This window comes from Gymnoscopelus braueri (assembly GCF_963280865.1).
Source record: "Gymnoscopelus braueri genome assembly, chromosome: 1".
Lineage (NCBI taxonomy): Eukaryota > Metazoa > Chordata > Actinopteri > Myctophiformes > Myctophidae > Gymnoscopelus > Gymnoscopelus braueri.
In genome coordinates, this window is record NC_137603.1 from 38,004,261 (window position 1) to 38,024,968 (window position 20,708).

At 41.9% G+C, this 20,708-nt stretch overlaps 1 protein-coding gene across 3 annotated transcripts in view; it reads right to left on the reverse strand.

Annotated features, from left to right (window-relative positions):
* The window catches only part of znf609b (zinc finger protein 609b), a 95,948-nt gene that overhangs the window by 9,102 nt on the left and 66,138 nt on the right, over positions 1-20,708 (reverse strand). For all 3 annotated transcript variants that reach the window (XM_080435325.1, XM_080435323.1, XM_080435324.1), the window contains exon 3: positions 10,099-10,324. In XM_080435325.1, coding sequence (XP_080291451.1) covers positions 10,099-10,324 — 226 coding nt within the window. The remainder of the gene's footprint in view (positions 1-10,098; positions 10,325-20,708) is intronic.

Genomic DNA, 20,708 nt, shown 5'->3' on the forward strand with positions numbered 1-20,708 from the left:
AGGGAAAGGGCAAAAGGTCACGAGCCATGAACCGAAACAATCAATTTGCTAATTATGTTCATTAATTAGCTGCATCAAAGATTTCCAATCGGTGTGAGATTTTAATGTAAGTGACGGTGTTTCATGTACAGTAACTAACATGTGAAAGCAGTGTCATTCCAAACTGCTCCTGCGTCCGATAGATCTGAGGTTAAGAAATGATTTTAAACAACTGCAAACTGAGGACCGTACTTGGATATTCGTCAAGATATATCAGGCAGCGACAAAAGGTACAACTATATAAGCTTGAGGTTACTAAGGGATATTGTCTGAGTAACCCTTCCAGTTAAATAAGCCAGCTCACAGGGAATACGCTATTGGATAATTATTTGCACGGAAACAATGTGCTGTCCTCTATCTGGCATCCCTGCTGAGGAAAGCATTCAGAGAGAGAGAGGGAGAGAGAGACAGACAGACAGACAGACAGAGAGATGGCACTACTACAGTATAGGGAAATGTGTGAAAAAGGTTTCACACGAATAATCTACTGTACAGCAGTTCATTCCAAGCTCCTAACCAATTTGACTTGAAGGGTTCCAATTCAAAGCCTGTAACTGAGAAGCCAAGCAGAGACCCTCTTTCACTATTTCACTCAAGGCTTCAGTGGGAAGTGCCGGCACCTAACACAGGAATGTCCTTGACTCCACTGGCATTGCTGTAATGTGTCTGACTTAGAAGCTTCTGTTTCACCATTTGGATAGTTTAAGGCTGGTTATACTTGGTATGAGCTTGTCTAAATAGGCACAACCTGTGGCAAGTGTGATATTTGACCTTGCATTTAAAATACAAGATTAGTTACAACAGACATGGCTTGACTGCAGAATTCTTGCAGAGAGGACAGACAAGTGTATCCGAAATCTGGTTCAAAATCTGTCAAACCCGGGGTGCCTGTTGCCGGCTCAACTAGTTAGTGCACTGACCACATGATCCTTGTGAGCTGTGAGAAAGTGGGTTTGAATCCCACCCCTGGAATCTTGTCTGACATGTCTCTCCCCTCTCTCTCTACCCTTGGTTTACTGTCTCTCTACACTCTCCTATCTAATTAAACAAAAATAATTATAATACATTAGAACAATGATGAGGAGCTGATGAAAATCATCTGTAATTAATGAAACGGCGTAAAGGCAGGTTTATACACTACATAGATTTCTGATTAAGGTAAGAACAGAAAAAAACTAAACAACAATAAAACAAAAATAAACAACAAAAGTAGGTTTGGAGGACTGGGAGCAATCACCCTCCACAAAAACATTCTAAATTTATTGCCCCCCTCTCTCCATTCTCCCACCTCCCACTGGTGACCTCAGCATGCAACCTCAGCACTGCAGTGAAACTGGAGGCTGCAGTGAGCTAACTTATCTAATGGCACAAGAATGCTGGCTGGCAGCTTCCAGTCCTCCAAGCATTTTATTAGCTCAGGAAACCTCTCTTGTTCACCCCATTCTCTCCCTCCCTCTCTCTGTCACCCTCACCCCATTTCCTCTTTTCAACAGTATACCTAGTGTATCTCCGACTTTCTATCTTCTACCCCTTCTGCAGACAAGACACGGTTCAGGACTCATTTTGCTCTTGCTGCCTCTGGCATAAAATAGTGAGTGCATAAGGCATTTACAAATGAGTGGGTTTTACAGGAACCTGCTGACTCTTGGCCACGAGTCCCTCCTCCAGCGCTATAGCCTGAAAGCAGCAGTCCCTAGTCACAGCTCTTTTAGCCGAATTGAACTGGGAGTGTTATGGTGGGGAAGTCTGTCATATACTGTACAGTATAAAAGTATTAATGGCTTTTCCAAAACACTACAACAATATGGCTCTGGCAATTGATTCTGTTAGCCCATAAATGGCTTTAATTTTGTTTACGATCTATCACCCCTATTCCTTCCTACCTTAAATAGTTTATCAATTCATCAATACCTAAATTGGCTTAAAGAAAACATCCAGTAACCCAATATACAATGTCAAAATAGAATAAACTGTGCTTAAAAACTATCTTTTAGATTCCCACCCCAAACCAAAAAGGACAGCATGTGGCATAATCATGGTTTCATCCTTTGGCAGAGACAGACTATAGAACCTTTTAAATCCTAACAGATGGGGAAGATGGAGAATTGTTTTATGAACAATGGGTCTTTTCAAAAGGTCATGCTTTTTCAAAGGTACACAATGAAACACGGATAGGTGATTGTACACCAAAGCAGTCTTTTATCACAAGACAATCACACAACAGACTACATGGAGCTGGATAAGCAGTAATCATTAGCAGGAGGCAGAATAGGCTTATATCTTTTATTTTCAAGACAGGGGACAAACCTTCGAACCTCAAAAAGCAGTTAGCACCAGCAAAAACTGAAGAGCACCCCACCTTAAATGACTTCAATAGGCTACATTCTAATTTTAGAGCAATAATGGGAAGCTATTAAGGATATTAGTCTTGTTGTTACTGAGACAGGTGATGATTTCCATTTGTAACAATTCAATAATCTATTCCAAGATTTTCATTTAAAGATGATTTTTAGGTGCATAGTGACAAGAAGCTGAGGGCAGAGAGCAAAAAAGACATGCAATGAACACAGATCAAACACTTGGCAATTGTGTGGTAGACACATTATCCAGTCAGCTACCAGCGATCGTTCCAATTCCAAGATTTTCAATTCACTATTCCGTTTCTCTCACTTAAATAACTCTGAATGTGTCGGCTAGCAACCAGATTCAAAGATGAATGGTAAATAACATAACAATGATAAACCACGCTGACTTTCAGGAACAGTACACTCACTTTGAGTTGAAATGTGTAAGATGCGTGGTGAACCTTAAAAGCCAGTTAATTAAAAAAAGACCCAGAATTTCATTTCCAAGACGCATTTTACATTTAGACTTCATTAGGTCTTAATGGTAACAGGCAGTGATGAAAAAAAAAGGAAAAAACATATCCCTATGAAATTCTGATGTCCTTTTGGTAGAAAAATACACCAGAAATTCAGTATTCCCGCCAACTTAATATTATATTTTTACAAACACAAAGCTTTTTCAAATAAAGGTTTAGCTTGGGTGTTTTGTTGATAGTGCGCTGGCGAATGTTGAGGTTGGAGTAGGGTTGAGGATAGGGCTGTTCCCAACCCCCTCCCCGATTCCGTCAGGCTCATTAGGGTCACACAGGCCAGCTGAGTGAAGCATGAATTAATGAGAGAAATGGGCCTGTAATTTTTACCACTCATTTCCTTTCAGTGCCGCTGTGCAACAAATGGAACCCCCTCCTTGTGCACCAAACTCCACTGCCTACTTGTGTGCGATTATTTAATAACAGCCTAATGATGGTGGGGAATCAGTCAGGGGGTTGAGCCTGCATTACAGGTCACTGGCTCTCTGGTCCCCCCTGACATGTTCCATTAGGTTAGTGTGGGGCCACATTATCAGGTCCCCCGCTGCTGGTCAAGTCTGGTAGGGCCATGGGTTCCTTGGTTGACCTCAACGCTGCTTCAACTCAAAAGGGAGTTTTGTAGGGTTAATGACCTTGTCCTTTATGTCCCTTGTAAAAATGCTTTTGTTATCTTGCTGTTATGCTATGACATTGGGACTATTTTTGCCAATGCTAAGATGACATATCCTGTCAGTTTATCATTAAGTGTGCCTAGCAGTTTGCTAGACTAAAGCAGCAGCATCTTGAGTGGAATTACAATCACTGATGTAAGGCGCTTTTGGCTTGGAGTATTAAGACATTTTCAACACAGTGAGATGCTGATGTAAATATAGGAGTAAAAGGATAGCCGGGTGTTGCCATGAGCAATAGTGTTACTTATAAGTTACTTACTGTAAGTGCTTTAACATCAAACAAGTCACATGATCCATACATTCCAACAAGCTTTACAACTGTATATCACAACATAGAAAAGGATTAAACAAAACAGAGTTATTTTTTAAAACCATTTCAAACTAAAATAAGTCAGCGACAAGCAAAAATACCATAAATGAATGAAGTTACCAGAGGAATACACAGACAAATAACAGCCTACACAGATTTATTGTAGTGTTTTAAAAGCAGGGAATTTAAAAGATGACACAAAGGCCTGGTAACCTTTAGCCTCAGTTTCAGAATAGCCAGGAGGCTCTTGCCTGAAGATTTAAAGCCTGCACTCTGGATCATAAGAGGTGAAAGTGCAAAATTACTTTCGCTGGCAAGAGTAACAAACTGTGAGAAAGTCAAGGGACAAGAGCACGAGTATACTTTCCACATGGTTGATTAATGCAGTCATTCCTTCACAAAAACCACTGTACTTGTAGGAGGAGTGACTCCTACAAACCATGCAGCCATGCAGATGCAGGCTGAAAATACACATGCATTTATTTCAGAAGTCAGTAATTCTGTGGTGAGGCACATATTGTCCCTTACAAAAACTGGTACTGTATCTCAAATCTCCTATCTCATTTCTAAAACAACCCCCTGAGTATTTTTCATCAACAAGATGGTACAGATATTAAGAGACAGGTTTGTCAAAGCCACATTAGTCAAACCCTTGTTGACGTGTACATAGCTGACATGATATCTTATGACCGCTACTAGCAGGGCTTTCCAATTCCTCTGGGCATTTGATTACCTCTTAAGACTATTTAAGTGCACAAAAGAATGTAGTTGTCAGCCAGTAAGAATGGGACTGTCATTAGCCAGCAATAAAATTCCATTTCAAAATATGTCTTGTGTGGTGGTAAGATGAAAATAACTCTGGATACTGGCCATTTCCTTGAACAGTGCCCACTGTTACAAGGAATGACTAGCGTGGTATGGCAAAAAGTGACAATTGTGGCCAGGGAATTGGGGAATGAAAATTACAGGAAGCGGGGGAGAGAAGGAAGAGAAAGCAGAGCACATGTATTACTCCTCTCAAAATGGCTTCTGCAGTTAATAGATGTCTGACTTTGTTTTTTTGTCCACCTTGATTTCTGTCATTGACCTGGCAGAGAAGTATGGGCTCCCCTTGTCAACGCTCACTCTTACCTCATGAACATTCACTGAGAGCAGGGAGTGCTCTCCTTTGTAAAAAAACCTTTCAATAAAGCCTTTGACAGATGGTGTTCAAAAGAGCAAGGAAGCATGGCTGGCGAGTTGAGCTTTATAGCCAAGTGTTCCCTACAATATTCCCCTTCTTAGGCTGACAGTGTTCCATAACTAAAGAGCAAAAAGACATAGCTCAAATGTTTATACAGGAATATCCGTTTCATACTGACCTCTTTTCTGCTCAGAGCTGTTAACTCATGTGCTAAAACTGACACTTGCAATCCTATAATTATCTAACATTATTACTTTAATAATCCCAGGGGCAAACATTTTTGACTGTCTGTACTACTTATCTAATAAGGAACCAAAGTGACAGTGGGTCATACAAGGGGAAAAGCATATTGTGCACGACATGTTAGGGGGAACACTGTGGTTGCTGTTTGTGTGTGTTTGTGTGAGTGCTTGAACCGTGGTTGTGGTGCTTGTGAGGGGGTGTGTTGGCATGGGGCTGCAGTGTTTTGGCCAAAGGGCCCCCTCTGTGTTCCCTCTGCCCCAGAGCAGGAGCCAAGCCTTTCTGGGCAACGCTTCAAGAGCAATAAACTTCTCCAGCACTTCAGAAATGACATTTGAAGGTATCAGCATGCTAATCCTGGGAGGGGTTGGCCTGATGCTATGCCGGCGTGACCCTGGGAGCTGCCACTACCTCGTCTGTGCTGAAGGGATTTGTGTCAGGAGCTGGGCCTTAAAATATCATGCCCCTGATCTCAGCTTCACAAGCCCCCTGAGCTGTCTGACTGGATGACATGTCTCGCCCCTACCCCCTCTCCTCACATCCTCTCTGTTTCTCCTGTACAGACAGGGATGTGTCAAACTAGCTGATTTGGACACGTGCCTTTATAGAGACCATTCAATGCAACCACTCATTCTCATATAATCATACTACTCTTTAACCCATTTAGACCTGAAGACGCCTTCTAAATCCTGACCTGAAGTTTTCTGAAAAACTTCAAATCTTTATAAAAGCAAAAATAATAATAATAAATATAGCTGCAAGCAGCAATACGGGGGCCAAGCAATGCAATATGCAATTTGCTAAATGCAATATGCGCAATAAGTCATAATAGACTGAACTTGAGAGAAAGAAGACCATGCAATTAACAAATGAGCATTGGAAACAATTCTGCAGAGTTCTGAGGGATTGAGGGTATAAAAATGCATGTCTTTATTATGTTGCTTATAATGGCAGATTTCAAACTCTTGTTAAAAATCCTGTTTAAAGACAAAAGTTTTCCAATTTCTCTGCTTCATCTACGCAACAGAATAAACTGCAGTATTTTAATCAGGCTATAGCTTTTCATCACTATTCCTGGCCAGTCGGTTTAGCCGGGGCCTGGAATCGAACCTGTGACCTTCTGTTTCCCAGGCCTCCTCTCTAGCATTCAGCTATAAGCCCTGTTTAAGATTGCTGAAAAGCCTTCTTCTGTCAGTCATGCCCCCTTTTCACTAGGAAATAGGTCACAATACTGAATGAAATGAAATACTGTCAAAATGCCATTTCATGTTTTCCTTAAAAAGTGGACATGCATTAATTAATAAGGTCATGATTTCTGTGTGTCAAGTTAAAGTATGACTGGATAACTTGGATAAGCCAATGTTCGAACCAGGGACCTTCTGACTGATAGGTAGACACTAACTTCTGAGCTACTGAAATTCCAGAATTGAGACTGAGAGAAAGGAGCCCATGCACAGCTATTTTTGAATTTTTGTTTTTAATGAAGCCATGCCCATATTCATTGGCTCATGGTGGCTTATTTTTTAATGTACAAACTTCTCTTCAATTGGGATTTTAGATAATGGTCCATATAGTGTGTGTAGAATGTTTCAAGCAGATTGCTCAAAAATCCCAGGAGATTTGTCAAGTGTTTTTCACACTACTCAAAATGGCGGAAAATGTAAGGATGGAGTTTACTGGTGAAAGCGACAGATGTGTTCCTCATTAGTCAAGGCACATGTGTAAGCAAGTTTCATGGCTGTAGGCCAAACGAGGCATGACTTCAAAGTTCGCATTTTCAAACGACTGCTATAGCGCCCCCTTTGGTCAATTGGAGTAAGATTGGCTTCAGTCATCAAAACTCTACCAAACTTACAGTACCTGAATAACTGTCAATGTTACTTAAACAAACCTGTGCCATTAGAAGGTCATGGACATTTGTAATTTGTAAATCAATATTTTCTCCAGACGTTATCTTCGATTAGATTTGTCAAATCAATCCACAATTTAAAAATAAAACCTGCATAAAACCTCTACAATAGTGATTATGAATAACAGCTCTATCTTAAGAAATATTGAAGTCCCTGAAAGTTTCTTAACGTACTGAAACACGACTTCCTTGATGACCAAACAAATCACGGTATGCTTTGGAAAATGGTTGGCAGTAATTTCAAGTACATGGTGAGTCGTATAGTCAATGGGCAAAACATGCTAGTCCACCAGTATGGTGCTTTAAAGTGCACTGCTATTTGTCTAATGCAAAAAAGGCTGTTACTCTGTGGCCACTTTATGCGGGATCAATGATTCATCTATCCGCATCAGCTGACATGGCTGTGCCTGGGGCCAAAGGTTTGACTTTTGGGATCGCATTTTGTTAGATGAAACGTTCTTCTCATCCATTTCATTCTCCAGCACTCTCCCGAGTCCTGAGTCAAGTGAGGTGCAGACTATTACTGGGAGCCTGTTGTTCATTTACTCCCACAAGGGCGAAAGGCAGAGGTGAAGAAGCAGCTGTTGTTTGGCATGCTAAATGACATGCTCGCTCGCGCACACACACGCACAAACACACACACACACACACACACACACACACAGACACACGCACACACGCACACATACACACACAGCATGCCTAAACAGCTCTGTATGAGACTTGTCATGCAGAGAGGTGGGGGACTGCTCAACATCATTGTTAATCAGCCAGTTTCTGTTATAGCTGTAGGGCCTCTGTTTATTGTCACTCTTCTTCCCCAGTGCTTCGCCTAGATTTCCTCATTTGGTTTTCATTTGTTTGATTCTACCACAATGAAGAGATGTGTGTTTTCACAGCTCACTTAGGAAAAAAAGGGGCAGCGTGGTATGATGTGAATATATAGCAACTGGGTCTCTCCAATTAAAAGCTAGCCACTGGGTCCTTACAGGATAATATCACGGCTGTTCGTGCTGTCTAATGTACTATGCTAGATATAATGCTATGGAGGCACTAGACTTGGAGTCCCTTGAGTCAATGATCTTAAAAGGAGAGAAGAGTATAGGCTATAGACCGAGGGCTGTTAATGCACATATAAAAACCCACAATTACACATCCAGGGAAAATTCCTGAACAGCCCGCCAATTCAATTACAGAGGTCTCGCTTAAGACACCAAACTACAAAACAATGGCAGACTTTCTAAACAATGAACTGGTACCGTAGCTAAAGTATTTTCAAATTACATAGCCAAGTCAAACAAAGGCAGTCATCGATGTGGAGAGATCTATGCCTCAACACACACAGATTACAAACAAGCGAAGGATAGATTTTCTAAGTAGCACTTATTAAATGATTTTCCTATGCCACATAATTTATCTCGCCTTTTCTTCCCATGTGTATTTTTGCGACAAAGATATTCCAGTTTGGGAATATATAAAAAGCAAAAAATATCTCTGAAAAGATCTGCCTGCTTAGGAAATAAAAACAAAACACTGGCTTCAAAGAGAGGGAATGTACATTCTGGCAGCCCTATTGGTTTCTACAACATTAAGGATCAGAACAACCTGTGGGCTATGACTGCAGAGATAAGTGCTCCAGTCCCTTATCTGCTATCCATTCCCTAAAACCACTGACTCACCACCACCCGCATCCCCACAGGGCCACGTAGATTGGAGTTGATGAAAACAATGCTCCATCCACCCAAACCACTACCTCTTTCCAGCCAAAATAACAGCCTTGATAGAGAGTGGGCAGGGAGGGGGGGATGAAGGGCTCTGAGAGGGAGCAGAGAGGGTGGTCACTCTATGGGAGGCAGACAATCACAACACTGGAGCTGGCTCGGAGCCATGTTTGTGTCACCAACACAAGTAGCCTTGTGTACCCATCACCCAAAACAGCATTTACTCTCTCCAAGTTTGCTCGGAAACAGAGTCAAGGGGCGACAGCCTGGGTGCTAGAGGAGGTTTGCGGTGAATCAGACACACAGCCCACAGCTGAATAAAAGAAAGAAAGAAAGAAATCCTCAATAGCAGGGACTGTGCCTTGGGAATGTAGATGAGGCGGGGACCTTTCCTATTCAGTTACTCCAAGTGGATCGCCAAGCAGCACAGTGGATGTGTGGGCGATTTGTACCCAGCATGCCTGCCGAGCGAGTGAACATGAGCCGCTTTGAAGATTAGGTGTTTGTGTTATTTGACATGCACGACGGAAAATGAGGGCAGTTATTCAGACCCAACAAACCCCGGGTACCGCTAGTGACACATCTGAAAATTAAAAACGCACTGGGGTAGTGTTTTCCATCAAAGGAAGGAATGCTGAGAGCATCTACCATTTCACTCAAGCCGACACCGTGGGAGTGGAGCCAGCATCGGTCCCGATCGGCTGAGTTGAAAGAAGAGCAGCTTTGTGTTGTTGTTGTAGAGAGCAGATATCTCTGTGCAGCAAACAAACCATCTGTGTACACCTGAGTGAAAAACAAATCAAGGGCCAAGGCCATCTAAGAACTATCTGCAGACTATTCTAGTGAGCAATATTAAGTAGGATACAGGCTGTGTAAACTTGGTACCAAAAGCAATTCCTGGAGTAGCTTGGGGCAAATCCAATTCAGTTTTGTCTAAACCTGACTTCACGAGACTGCGCAAGCCTTGCTGATGGGGGAAAAAAATCACTACATTCTTGACACCTTCACACTCTTTTATTTTTCTGAATAAAAGATAGCTGAATAGAAAAACAGAACTCATTTTCATAAATGCTTGCATTCACATGTGGGTCTGATATAGAGACTCAACAAGTCGTAAAAAACAGCACACTGGGTTAAACCAGTCACTTACCGTCTTCGGTTTCTTGCCACACGATGCCTTCTAGATTGACGCTGGTGCCAGGCTCACAGGGCCCCAAGCACTCAGGTTCTGTGGCTAGAGCCACGTCAGACGTGTTCACTGCCACTGAGCGTGTGCGCACCATTATTTGCTCACATGGTGAGGCAATCTCACTGTTGCCCACAGCAGCCAGGAGGTGGAGGGGGGGAGGAGCGGGTGTTGAGACCGGAGATTCCATCTGGGGAAGAAATAAGTGGGGTGGAGAGAGAGAGAGAGAAAGACATGAGCCACTTCAAAACCACCATATAAACACACGCTGTGAGCAGATGTTCGATTTAGAGAAGGGATGCCATGACGAGGGGGAAGTGAACTAAGTGCTGAGTTGCACAGGAGACATTCTAGAACACCAGTGGCTGTTAAAAGTAAACCTTTGCCTTGCGTGGTCAAACGGTGGTTCAGTAGTTTGCTGAGGCCACGGAGACTCATGTTGCTGTCCTTAACCTTTCACTAAGACCTGATTAGTAGCAGCCCGGCAGGGGTTGAGAGATGGTGAACTCCCTTCACCGTCTCTGAGGCATAAGACCTGTAGTGTTACTGCAACCCTCCCCTCAGCCTTCCCGTCTCGTTTCACACACACAAGGCTGAGCTCTCTGACACCAAATCATCTCATGGACTGATTACTCATTAATTCCCTCAATTAAGGAGTAACTTGTGGTGAGGAAGCAGGCTGCCGAGGGCCAGTAATTGATTCCACCTGTTCTGAGGCACTGTGACAGCTATGAAGAGACAGTGGGGCCTATGTGCTTAACGAAGAGACAGGGAAAGGATGAGAGTGGGAAGAGCAAGAGAGAATTGGAGGTAGAGAGGTAGAGAGAGAGAGAGAGAGAGAGAGTGCAGGAGGAAAAGAGTGTCAAAAGACACTGACTGTGATTTAAGGACCACAGTGACACCAGGCTTAGTGCTCGTTATTCAAGGCAACATTAAAGTGCTCCAAATCATTAGCAGTGAACTTTAGGAGGAAACCCTATGCTGCAGGCAGCCAAACACCACACATGTATTAATTGTGCATAAACTGACCACCACTCAGTCCTTGGAAAAATGTTGCAAATACAATTACACTTGGGATAAATAACATTGACATGAGGGTTTATACTGTAGGTAAGGTTGTAATCGAAATCCGGTGCCAATATTAGTGCCAGTTTGAATACGACTAGAGATGCACCAACCAATCCACTGCCCGTCCAAATCGGCTGGTTTTAAGCTGATTGGCCGTGATCGGCCTTTCAGTCTCAGAAATCCGATCTTGTGCTGGATATAGTCACATGAACGTGCAGAACGATGGTGAAGTCGCGCACACAGCAACAACATGCTGTCTGTGTGTGTGGACGTTTTTTTGCTGAGTAGAAAAGTTGAATTGAGCAGTTGTGTTGTCTGGCAATCATCACTAAAACAAGGAGGAGTAATTTATTTTGTGTGTTCACCACTTAAATGGTCAAAGCACCAGAGTCTCTTGGCGTCTAGACTCTTTGTTTATGCTACATAGTGTAGGCTATTGTGTGTAATACAAAAATACAAGCTAAGAATGCATTGGGATACAACCCGGTGTTACCTTGTAGATCTACTCTGAGTGATCTACTCTGCTCATTGAGAACAATGTCATCATCAAATCTGTGACCTCTTGGTGAATCTTAAAGCGACAGACATTAACCAGTATGAAATGGTAAACAAAACAATTTCTTTGTTGAAGAAGATGAAGAAGCCTTCTGTCTGAAAAATTATAATTTGAGGACATAGTAATAAGTTGTTTAATGTTGGCAAATGAAACGTCTCCCTAGGGAGATCCTCGCTGCACGTCCCACTGGGAAGAGACCCCGTGGCAGACCAAGGACCAGATGGGGGGATTATATCTCCACACTGGCCAGGGAACGCCTTCGGGATCCCCCAGGAGGAAGTTGCTAATGGTGCACTGGAAAGGGAAGACTGGAAATCTCTGTTGGAACTGTTACCCCGCGACCCGATTCCGGATAAGCCGTTGAAGATGGATGGATGGAAATACAGTTCTGTAACTTATTTATAAAAAAGATATTTAATAGTCAATGATTTATTATGAACCAACAATTTAATTATATGTATGTTAATAGCTCATACATCACGCAAAGCCTGGGAAGCACAGACGGCCGAGCAAGACCCTAAATCTGCTTTGGTTATTGGTACCTTATACTGTAACTAATCCATGTACAGTATACCTGCTTACTCCCCCGTCGCGCGCAACCACCCACCCACCCCCACCCACACACACAGTGTGTGCTTGTGGCAGACGGCAAGAGTGTAACACAGTGGGTCTGTGGATTCGACGCATGCGCAGTTTGATCATTCGTCCCACAGCTGGGCAGCCGTAACCATGGCGACATTCTCTTTAGATAAAAACGCGAATAAACAGCTGACAGTTGGGGAAATCGGGCTTCGCTGTTAGGTGCACATGGTAATGGTCAATGGCTGTGTGCAAATTCAGATCAATTGCTCCAGCCACTGAGGAGAACCAGGCAGAACAATTTTGGTCTCACCACCCTCACACCACTACAGAGGTTTGTCAAATTATAGGAGGATTTTAGCACTTGAAAACATGAACATTCTTAAAAGTTCATTTCTGGTTGCAGTTTTTTTTATATACTGTATCATAAGCTAGCACTCAGGGAATAAACTTGGACACAAGCTGTTCGCTAGCAACATATTATAGTTATAGACATCATAGTAGTCACACCAGTAGACTGACAAGGTCAACTGGTACTGTATGACAAAACACTTAGAATTTCCATTTCCATTATTGCAAACAGAGTGCCCTGAAGACCAAAGATTTCCACTAGCGACAGGTTAATGTTGGTTCAAAAATCTTAATGTTATTGGAATAAGCCATTTTGAGGTTTATTGAAATGTGAGAGGATAGTCCCATTTCTCATGCTCTTCTGAGTAAGAACAAATTAATGTGGCAGGGAGCTGCAGTGAGCTGGGCCTAATGACATTGTAATCACTCTGTGTCAGTTCCTGATGCATGATGTGGCCCAGCTGCAGCCTGGCTGAGTGAATGAGACAGGACAGGTAATCACCCGAGCTGTCAACCCACTCTGTTCCTGGAACGTATGGAGACGCAGTGGGTCACAGACAAGACCACACAATGAACCCTACTTCAAAATGACAGCAAATACTGTGAGGTGCAACACAGAACCGTGTGAGGCCTCTCCTCACTTCTCAAAGCGTGTCTGTCTGCACTCTGCAGTAGACCTTTTAGAACAGTGGTTCTCAAACTTTTTCATGTCAAGGACCCCCATTAGCCCACGGATCCCCATTTGAAAAGATACGCCCGGGACCCCCATAAGGGAAGATTTTTTTTACAGGCATAGGAGTGATTCTCAACCTTTTTAGTCAAGGACCCCCAGTTTGATTTGCATTTGGGCCACAGACCCCCACTTAAAGCCATTTTGATCTCTGGGACCCCCAACCTGCACTGTAGTATCATCAGTGTTAAGAGACTCTTAAGAGCGTACAAATGGAATTAGGTTCCAAGTGTACGCTCTCAGACATTTGTTTTAAACCCCCTCAAGGACTTGAGGAAACCACTGGTTTGAGAACCACTATTTTAGAAATGCCTTTGAAAGTTGCTGGCTGGGCATGAAAGCAAACATTACAAGCAAACAGATATGGATAGTGTCTAATAATTGCAATGGCTAATTACCGTAGGTGAAGTAAATGTGGAATGAAGATCTACTTTGATGATGGAAAAAGCATAAATGGAAGGAAGTCTTATGAACACGATGTGATGAAATGTATTTCAAATCCACAGAAAGCTAACGATGGTGCCATAAAGACAAAAGGACAGAATTAACTAGGCTGAGTTCACAGACACCCCAAACTTCTCATGAGCCCTCAGTAGGAAAAAAAAACCCTTCTGTTAAACTCAAGTCTCTACCCTTCTAAACCGATGAATGCAACTATGTCCCAGTGGAGCTGCAGACTGTATTATATGTTAATTTCTCTGAAGCAAAATATTCCTCACAACTTTCGGAGCCTTGGGGAACGGAGTGAGTTTAAACTTGTCTGAGACTCTGATTCATCAAGCCTAACACTCTGATACTGAGCCAGCATGTTAAGATGCCTAGAAAACAAACCTAACATTTTTACGGTTGAAACCGTGTCATTTAAGATAGATGTACAGTACTGTACAATGATACAGGGAAGTCAGACAAATCTAAATCAGTGTTAGAAATCTGATCAACAATTCACCAACTCCATCTACTTATCTATTCCAAGTTCTATTAATGGTGGGAAAAACACAACAACACTTTCACTCTATGGCAGCAGCATGTAAACGCACAATGAAATGCCTCATGTCCCTTCAGGGGCTTCCAGAAACCACATGTGACAGAACTACCCAACTTGTCAGATTAAACATGGCTCTACCCAACACTCAACCACTGCCAAATTCCACGGATCTTCCCCTCTTTCGGGATTTACTGCATGGTTTCCAACTCTCCACTGAACCACAATGATTGAGTGTCACGCAAGCATTCTCTTAACCCTTTAAGACCTGAGGCGATTCTTTAAAAAAAATCTAAATCCTAACAGTTTTTGGAAAAAAATCTAAAAATTTTTTTTTCACTATTTTTCAAAAATAGCAGATCTACAAGTTCATAGCGCGGCACTCGGTGCCGCGCTATGAGCTTGTATATCTGCTATTTTTGAATAGCCTAAAGAAATCTAAAGTGACACAGATGCGTTCCAGGTATCAATGGGTTAAGACACGCCCCCCCCCCCACCCGCCAAAGTTTCTGTTTCACGAAGCCACATTAGCGAGAATGATGTTTAACTGGCTGCAAAGAAAATACAAATTAATTGATGAATCTGGGACTGAGCTCAGGCATACTATAATGTTGCTGAAAGAGAGGGAAATCTGCCTGCATTTCCAACCATTTCTCCCGACAGAGGGACATGAGCTGCACTTTTTGCCGGACACATTAACCCTGGCTTTAACTTGTTTATTAGAATTGGGATTAAGAAACTGAGCACATAGCTTGGGCAAGGATTATGAGGGGATTACACTATAGTCAGTATAGTGTCATACTGAGACACCTGTCATGGCTGTACTTGCTTGGGAGGAGTGTGGCCATAATAAACTTACGTTGTGACTGGAGTGGACCAATTCATTTTACGAGTCATCTTTCAATACCAGACCACAGACAGCAAATGCTGCCGGCTTAACATTATAACTGCAAGCTTCTAACATATTTGAAATGCTCTTATTAAGAGCTGCTATGTGTGAGATCTTTTTCTTCAGTACATCATTGTGTGGATATTGTATTTTTATAATGGTAAAACCTGACTTGATGTTACAAATTAACCAATATCGGGTGATTATATATCGGGTGATTAAAGATTTTCAAAAACAGCAGATCTACAAGCTCACTGCAATGCGTTGTTTTTCGTATTGATTTCAAGATAAAAAAAAAAACTAAAAAAACAATATCAGTCTGAACAATGGTAATCAAAGAGTATTAGCAAAACATGTGTATGTGTTTTGAAGCAAACACAAAATTAATCTTGGTTGGGCAAACAGAGGAGCTCTGCCAATTCATATTTAGATTAGACAAGTCCACTGATTTCCTCAAAATAATAATTGAACAACAGCCATTAGATAATCCATTCCATCATAGAAATTTAAATGGCCATGTTGATCAGTAATCTAGTCTCAAATGATTTTAAATCAATATTTTGTCAAAGCAGGGGATGAGCTTGACATTGTGTAAAGAAGTGTGGTTCCATTTAGACAATTATAAAACATAATCTGAACCTGTAACATGGACACCCTGACTTGTGTAAACTGACCCCAGTTGCTATGCAGTCTTTTAAGCACAGAGAAGTCCCCCAGATACACTTTCAGCCTGGTAGAAGTATGGGGAATTCAACACCATCTCTACCACCAAAGAAAGAAAACACAATCTGTCTTGAATGGAGGAAATGTGAATTCTGAGCCAAGAAGGCATGATTAAGTAGAAAGGAATCCCTCCCGTAGTGCTATAAATTAGCTGAGGTCTGTGTTCTTACTTCAATTACGTTATGCAATTATATATAGTTTTTTACTCCAGGGACAGCCTTTTAAGATCTTTGGCGGATCACTGAGCTCTAAAGGCTTCTACAGTACACACCAAGTCGCAATTAGCATCCGCGGCTGAAAACCGGTTGTAGCATGTTCGGTGTGTACATGGCCATCGGTGGTAGTGAGGCGTCGCTCACCCAGCTAAGTCGGCATCCCCAGTCGATAACTGTGGGGGATTTGTGGTGGTGAGGGGGTAGAGCTCTCTGGTTGGTATCATAATGTTGTGCAACTGAACTGATATCAGCAGTACTTGAATGTAGTGAATGAAGCCGTCTCACCGTCTCATTAGAGATGACAAGGTGGACAGTGTCCAAATAAAGTTAAATAGTCATCTATCTTTCTGGAAATGATTTCCACTGCTGTGAGGTTTGCTAACTGTCTCTTTATCAGCCACGGGTTCAGAGTAAAGCCTTTTGTTTATTTTAAAAGACAAGGCATTAACAATGAAAATGAAAATTAAAGCAATCATTTCCCTGTTAATGTGCCACTTGTTTTGGTGTTGTTATAGATTTTGTGGCGGCCAGCCACATTGGGCCTTATGTTGCATAAATCCATAACGCACATCAAGTCGGAATATAACGCTTTGAACATAATAATGTGTTAAATCCAGTCTGAGAACTGCAGATGGTTGCTTTGAAAATCAGGACCAGTCTTTTATGAGCTTCAATAAAATATCTTTGACAGGCAGCCTTTCGGTTGTCTTTTACAGGACCTGCAAATTACTGCCTTTCCTCTCATGTAGGCGCACAACAGCATCATCAGCCAACGGTCTGTGTGGTGAGTAAACAGCGTTCACACAGTTACTTTAACCCGTTCTGACCTGACTGATCTCCTGACGTTTAGTCTGTAGTAGCCTTAAAGCCAGTGGCGATTACACCTTTTGCTAGTGTTGCTTGGCACCTTGGCGAGCACCGTTGACAACCAGGAAAGCAACATTAGAAAAGAGACCACAATGTTGGGACTCAGTAAATGCAAACAATGGATTTCCAACAACATTTTGAAATGGCCCAGAAAACTAAGATATGCTTCATTACCGGCACAAAAGCCTGTCCTTGGGATAGCTTTGTTAAGTAAGTCTAATATTAAAGACAATGAAGACACGATATCGTTACTAGAATGACGCCACAGAGTGAACACAGGTAAAAGCCTCACATTATACTGATGGACAGAAATGTTCACAACATCGAGGACAGGGTGGTAAGAACACTGGATTCAATCAACATGCAATGACATCAAACAAATCAGTCCCTTTCAAATTATGATAGTCTTACTGAGATTACGTTGTAATCACAGCAACTAAAACCATGGAACTTCTTTCATGCTCACAGTGATCAATCAGGAGAAAACAAGGAAACAGAACCAGAAGCATGTTAACAAAATGTGTTAGGAACTGTGTGTTAGCATGTTCCCTAGGCTATTTAAAAGCCTATTGTAGACCACCAGCTTGGCAAAAAGCCCTCCAGGTTTCTAGGCAACTCTTTCAGTTTCAGTAGCTAATTGCAGGCTTTCAGGAAAGTATAACGACACATACATAATACAGAGAGGAAACAAAGCAGTGATACAGCCAGTCACCCATGACCTATTGTGTGTTTGAAGTCATAGAGAGAAAGCCAAGCTTTCATTCTGAAGGGATAATAATAAGATAAAACACTTTTTACCATATGGTTTCTTAGCATTTCAGGTTTATGCCAGCCATAAATGACTTTTTCTTTAAGATAACATACCAGAAGACTTGGAATGTACAAAGTTCAACAAAAAAAAAGCGGTTTAACTTAACATAATAACCAGCACCTACGACTTAGCCTGCATACTATACTGTGCATTAACAAATTTAGGGATCTTTCTTTTATAAATCTAAAGATGATTCTTCACTATCTTCAACTCCCACCTTCCTCAGCTCATCCCACAGACTCCTACTCCTGGCAATGATCACATTAACCTATAACATGTTTGCCAATCAAATACAATCTTTTATTTTGTTTTATTTAGTTTCCCAGTCTTAACCTGGTTACTAAGACCTCCTCTCTCACCTACTTCCCATACTGTACTCACCCACTTTTCTTTAAATTTGATTAAGATGCCTTCCTTCTCCTCCATCACAACATTACTGCCATTCTTCTAACACATTCTTCCATATTATGGCTTTTGCCTACTTTCTGTTCCAGTGCAAGTGCTGGCACTTATAGTGGCTATGCGGTAAAACATTACGCAAAGCTCGGCAAATCGGTTAAGCAGATGGGTCGGGTTGGACAATCAGGGACTTATACTGGCTAGGTGGCAAAAACATGACGTACAGACAAGTACATACAATCCTCCGAACATACGGAACATCTGTGCGTCCTCTGCAGAATCGATGCGTGCATCCGCATTACTATTTAACATGTATAATGTGTTATCATGGAACAAATCATGGAATTCCCTTTACAGGGTCTTTACGCTTATATCTCATGTGTTCTGAAACGTATAGGTATGTACCCTTTAAGCAGAGCTAGCAGCTAAGAAACAGAGTGGGTAAGAGTGTAAGAGTATTATTACAATACAAATGTGACAAAGTAGGCCTATAGCATTGGCCTAAAGTGGGTAAAGGCTACATCACAAGTCAGGATGGAATATCAATTTGCGTTGTCTATGGATCGCTGGAAGGAATGAGATATTTTCCAAGGCTCACAAAAACCACTGTTGGAGTTCCCCTAAAAAGTTGGCCAATTTCAAAATTGAGAATTGACCGTACTCCTGCCAGACCAATATATTCACCACCATAACAAACATCAATGTGACGTGGTAGACTACCCAGCAGATGAGAATATGAGACCAAATGATACCCTAATGTGCTTTACCTCTTATCTATAAATATAGTATGTTTCAGCAACAGGATACTACACACTGGAAGGGAAAATATTTTTTAGGTTTCCTTACCATTTGATTTAAATTTCTATGCAAAATATCATAATCACATTCTTGATTTTACAGTACCAACGATCATTGCATTCAATGCAACCAAGATGCGGTGGATGCCTTGCAGTGCGCCAAATAAGACACAATGTCTTGAAATACCTATCAGACTGATCCTGTCAGCAGGGAGGGAGAATGAAAGAACCAACAATCAAAGTGATTAAAGTGATATCAAAATATCAAATTATGACTGTGGTGTGACTCGGACAGACTCGAGCCCGGCACTGTTGGACGCAGCTCGCCAGCCCGGATCCAACAAGCTGTGTTAACGTCAGAATGGGTCCTAGGCAAAGGACCCCCCCCCCCACAAATTGTGCGTGCGTGCGGACTTCATAACACACACATATGATACAATACCTCATATTCATGTCACTTCCTGTACGCTTTAAAAACCAACAATGCAGGACGTTCCTTCCACACGTTGGCAATTAAGCAGTTTACATGTGCTGTAGGCTCTTACATGCGTGCTGTGTCATACTAAAACAACATCAACACAAGATTACTCACTTTTGGAAAATCAAATAATACATTTATTGCACAGCTTAACTAACCGTGTCCACCTCGTCACTTTATGGAGCCATAGCACAGAAATATACAATAGTTATTTTATTCTGAAATGGGCAAATGGAGAGGGGCGTGCGTAATACAGTAGGCTACTCTTTTGGAGACAATTAAGTGCCACTCTTGCACCGTCTTTAGTTACACCACTGCATCGTACACATCCACTAACCTTTCATGGCTGGTTATATTACATTACCTTCATTCGGAGATGTAGGAAGAGGTGCTTCGGTTTCAATTTTTTTTCTCTTTTCTTTTGGATGTAGTCACGTCTAAATGGCCACAACATACATGTTTGTCTGCTTAATACTTTGGACGTCTGTAAACAGCAGAAGCCAAGTTGTGGAAGTCAATAAAGTACTTTATATATGCGTCAACTCGTACTTTATATTGTTCTTTTCTTTATCGCAGTATAAAAATAATTGTATCCAACGCAGCGCATCCCGAGTCTGTCAAAGCTCTAGGGACCTCCGGAGCGCTACTAAACCATATCCAAGACGCTACATACATACTGATGTTCAGAACCAGAGCTGAGCCACATCGAGTATAAAGCAGTAGTTTTTATGAAGCATCTTGTTGATAGAACACCTAACGGAACTAAAGTCTCTTATGTAAGCACCTTCATAATCTCTCAAGAACAGATTCTGCTCTGCGTTGGAATCTGTCGTGAAGGCTCGTCATAACATGTACGCACTGGGCTACAAGTGGGCGTGCCTTCAGATCAGGAAGCAGGCCGCGCTTTACCCAATCAAATGTAGTGGGCGGGATTCACGTGTCCGTCGATCTTTCCCCCTCGAAACAAACCCAAACTAATTTAACAATAGCGTCCGCGGAGCAGACAAAACCACGGAAAGATATTCACATTTTAACTTACCCTTTCATCATAGAAACAAGTGGGCTTATAACCAAAACGATCCATGTTCTCTGGGAGAAGTGGTGTTAAGTGTTCCGTGTAGAAATATTG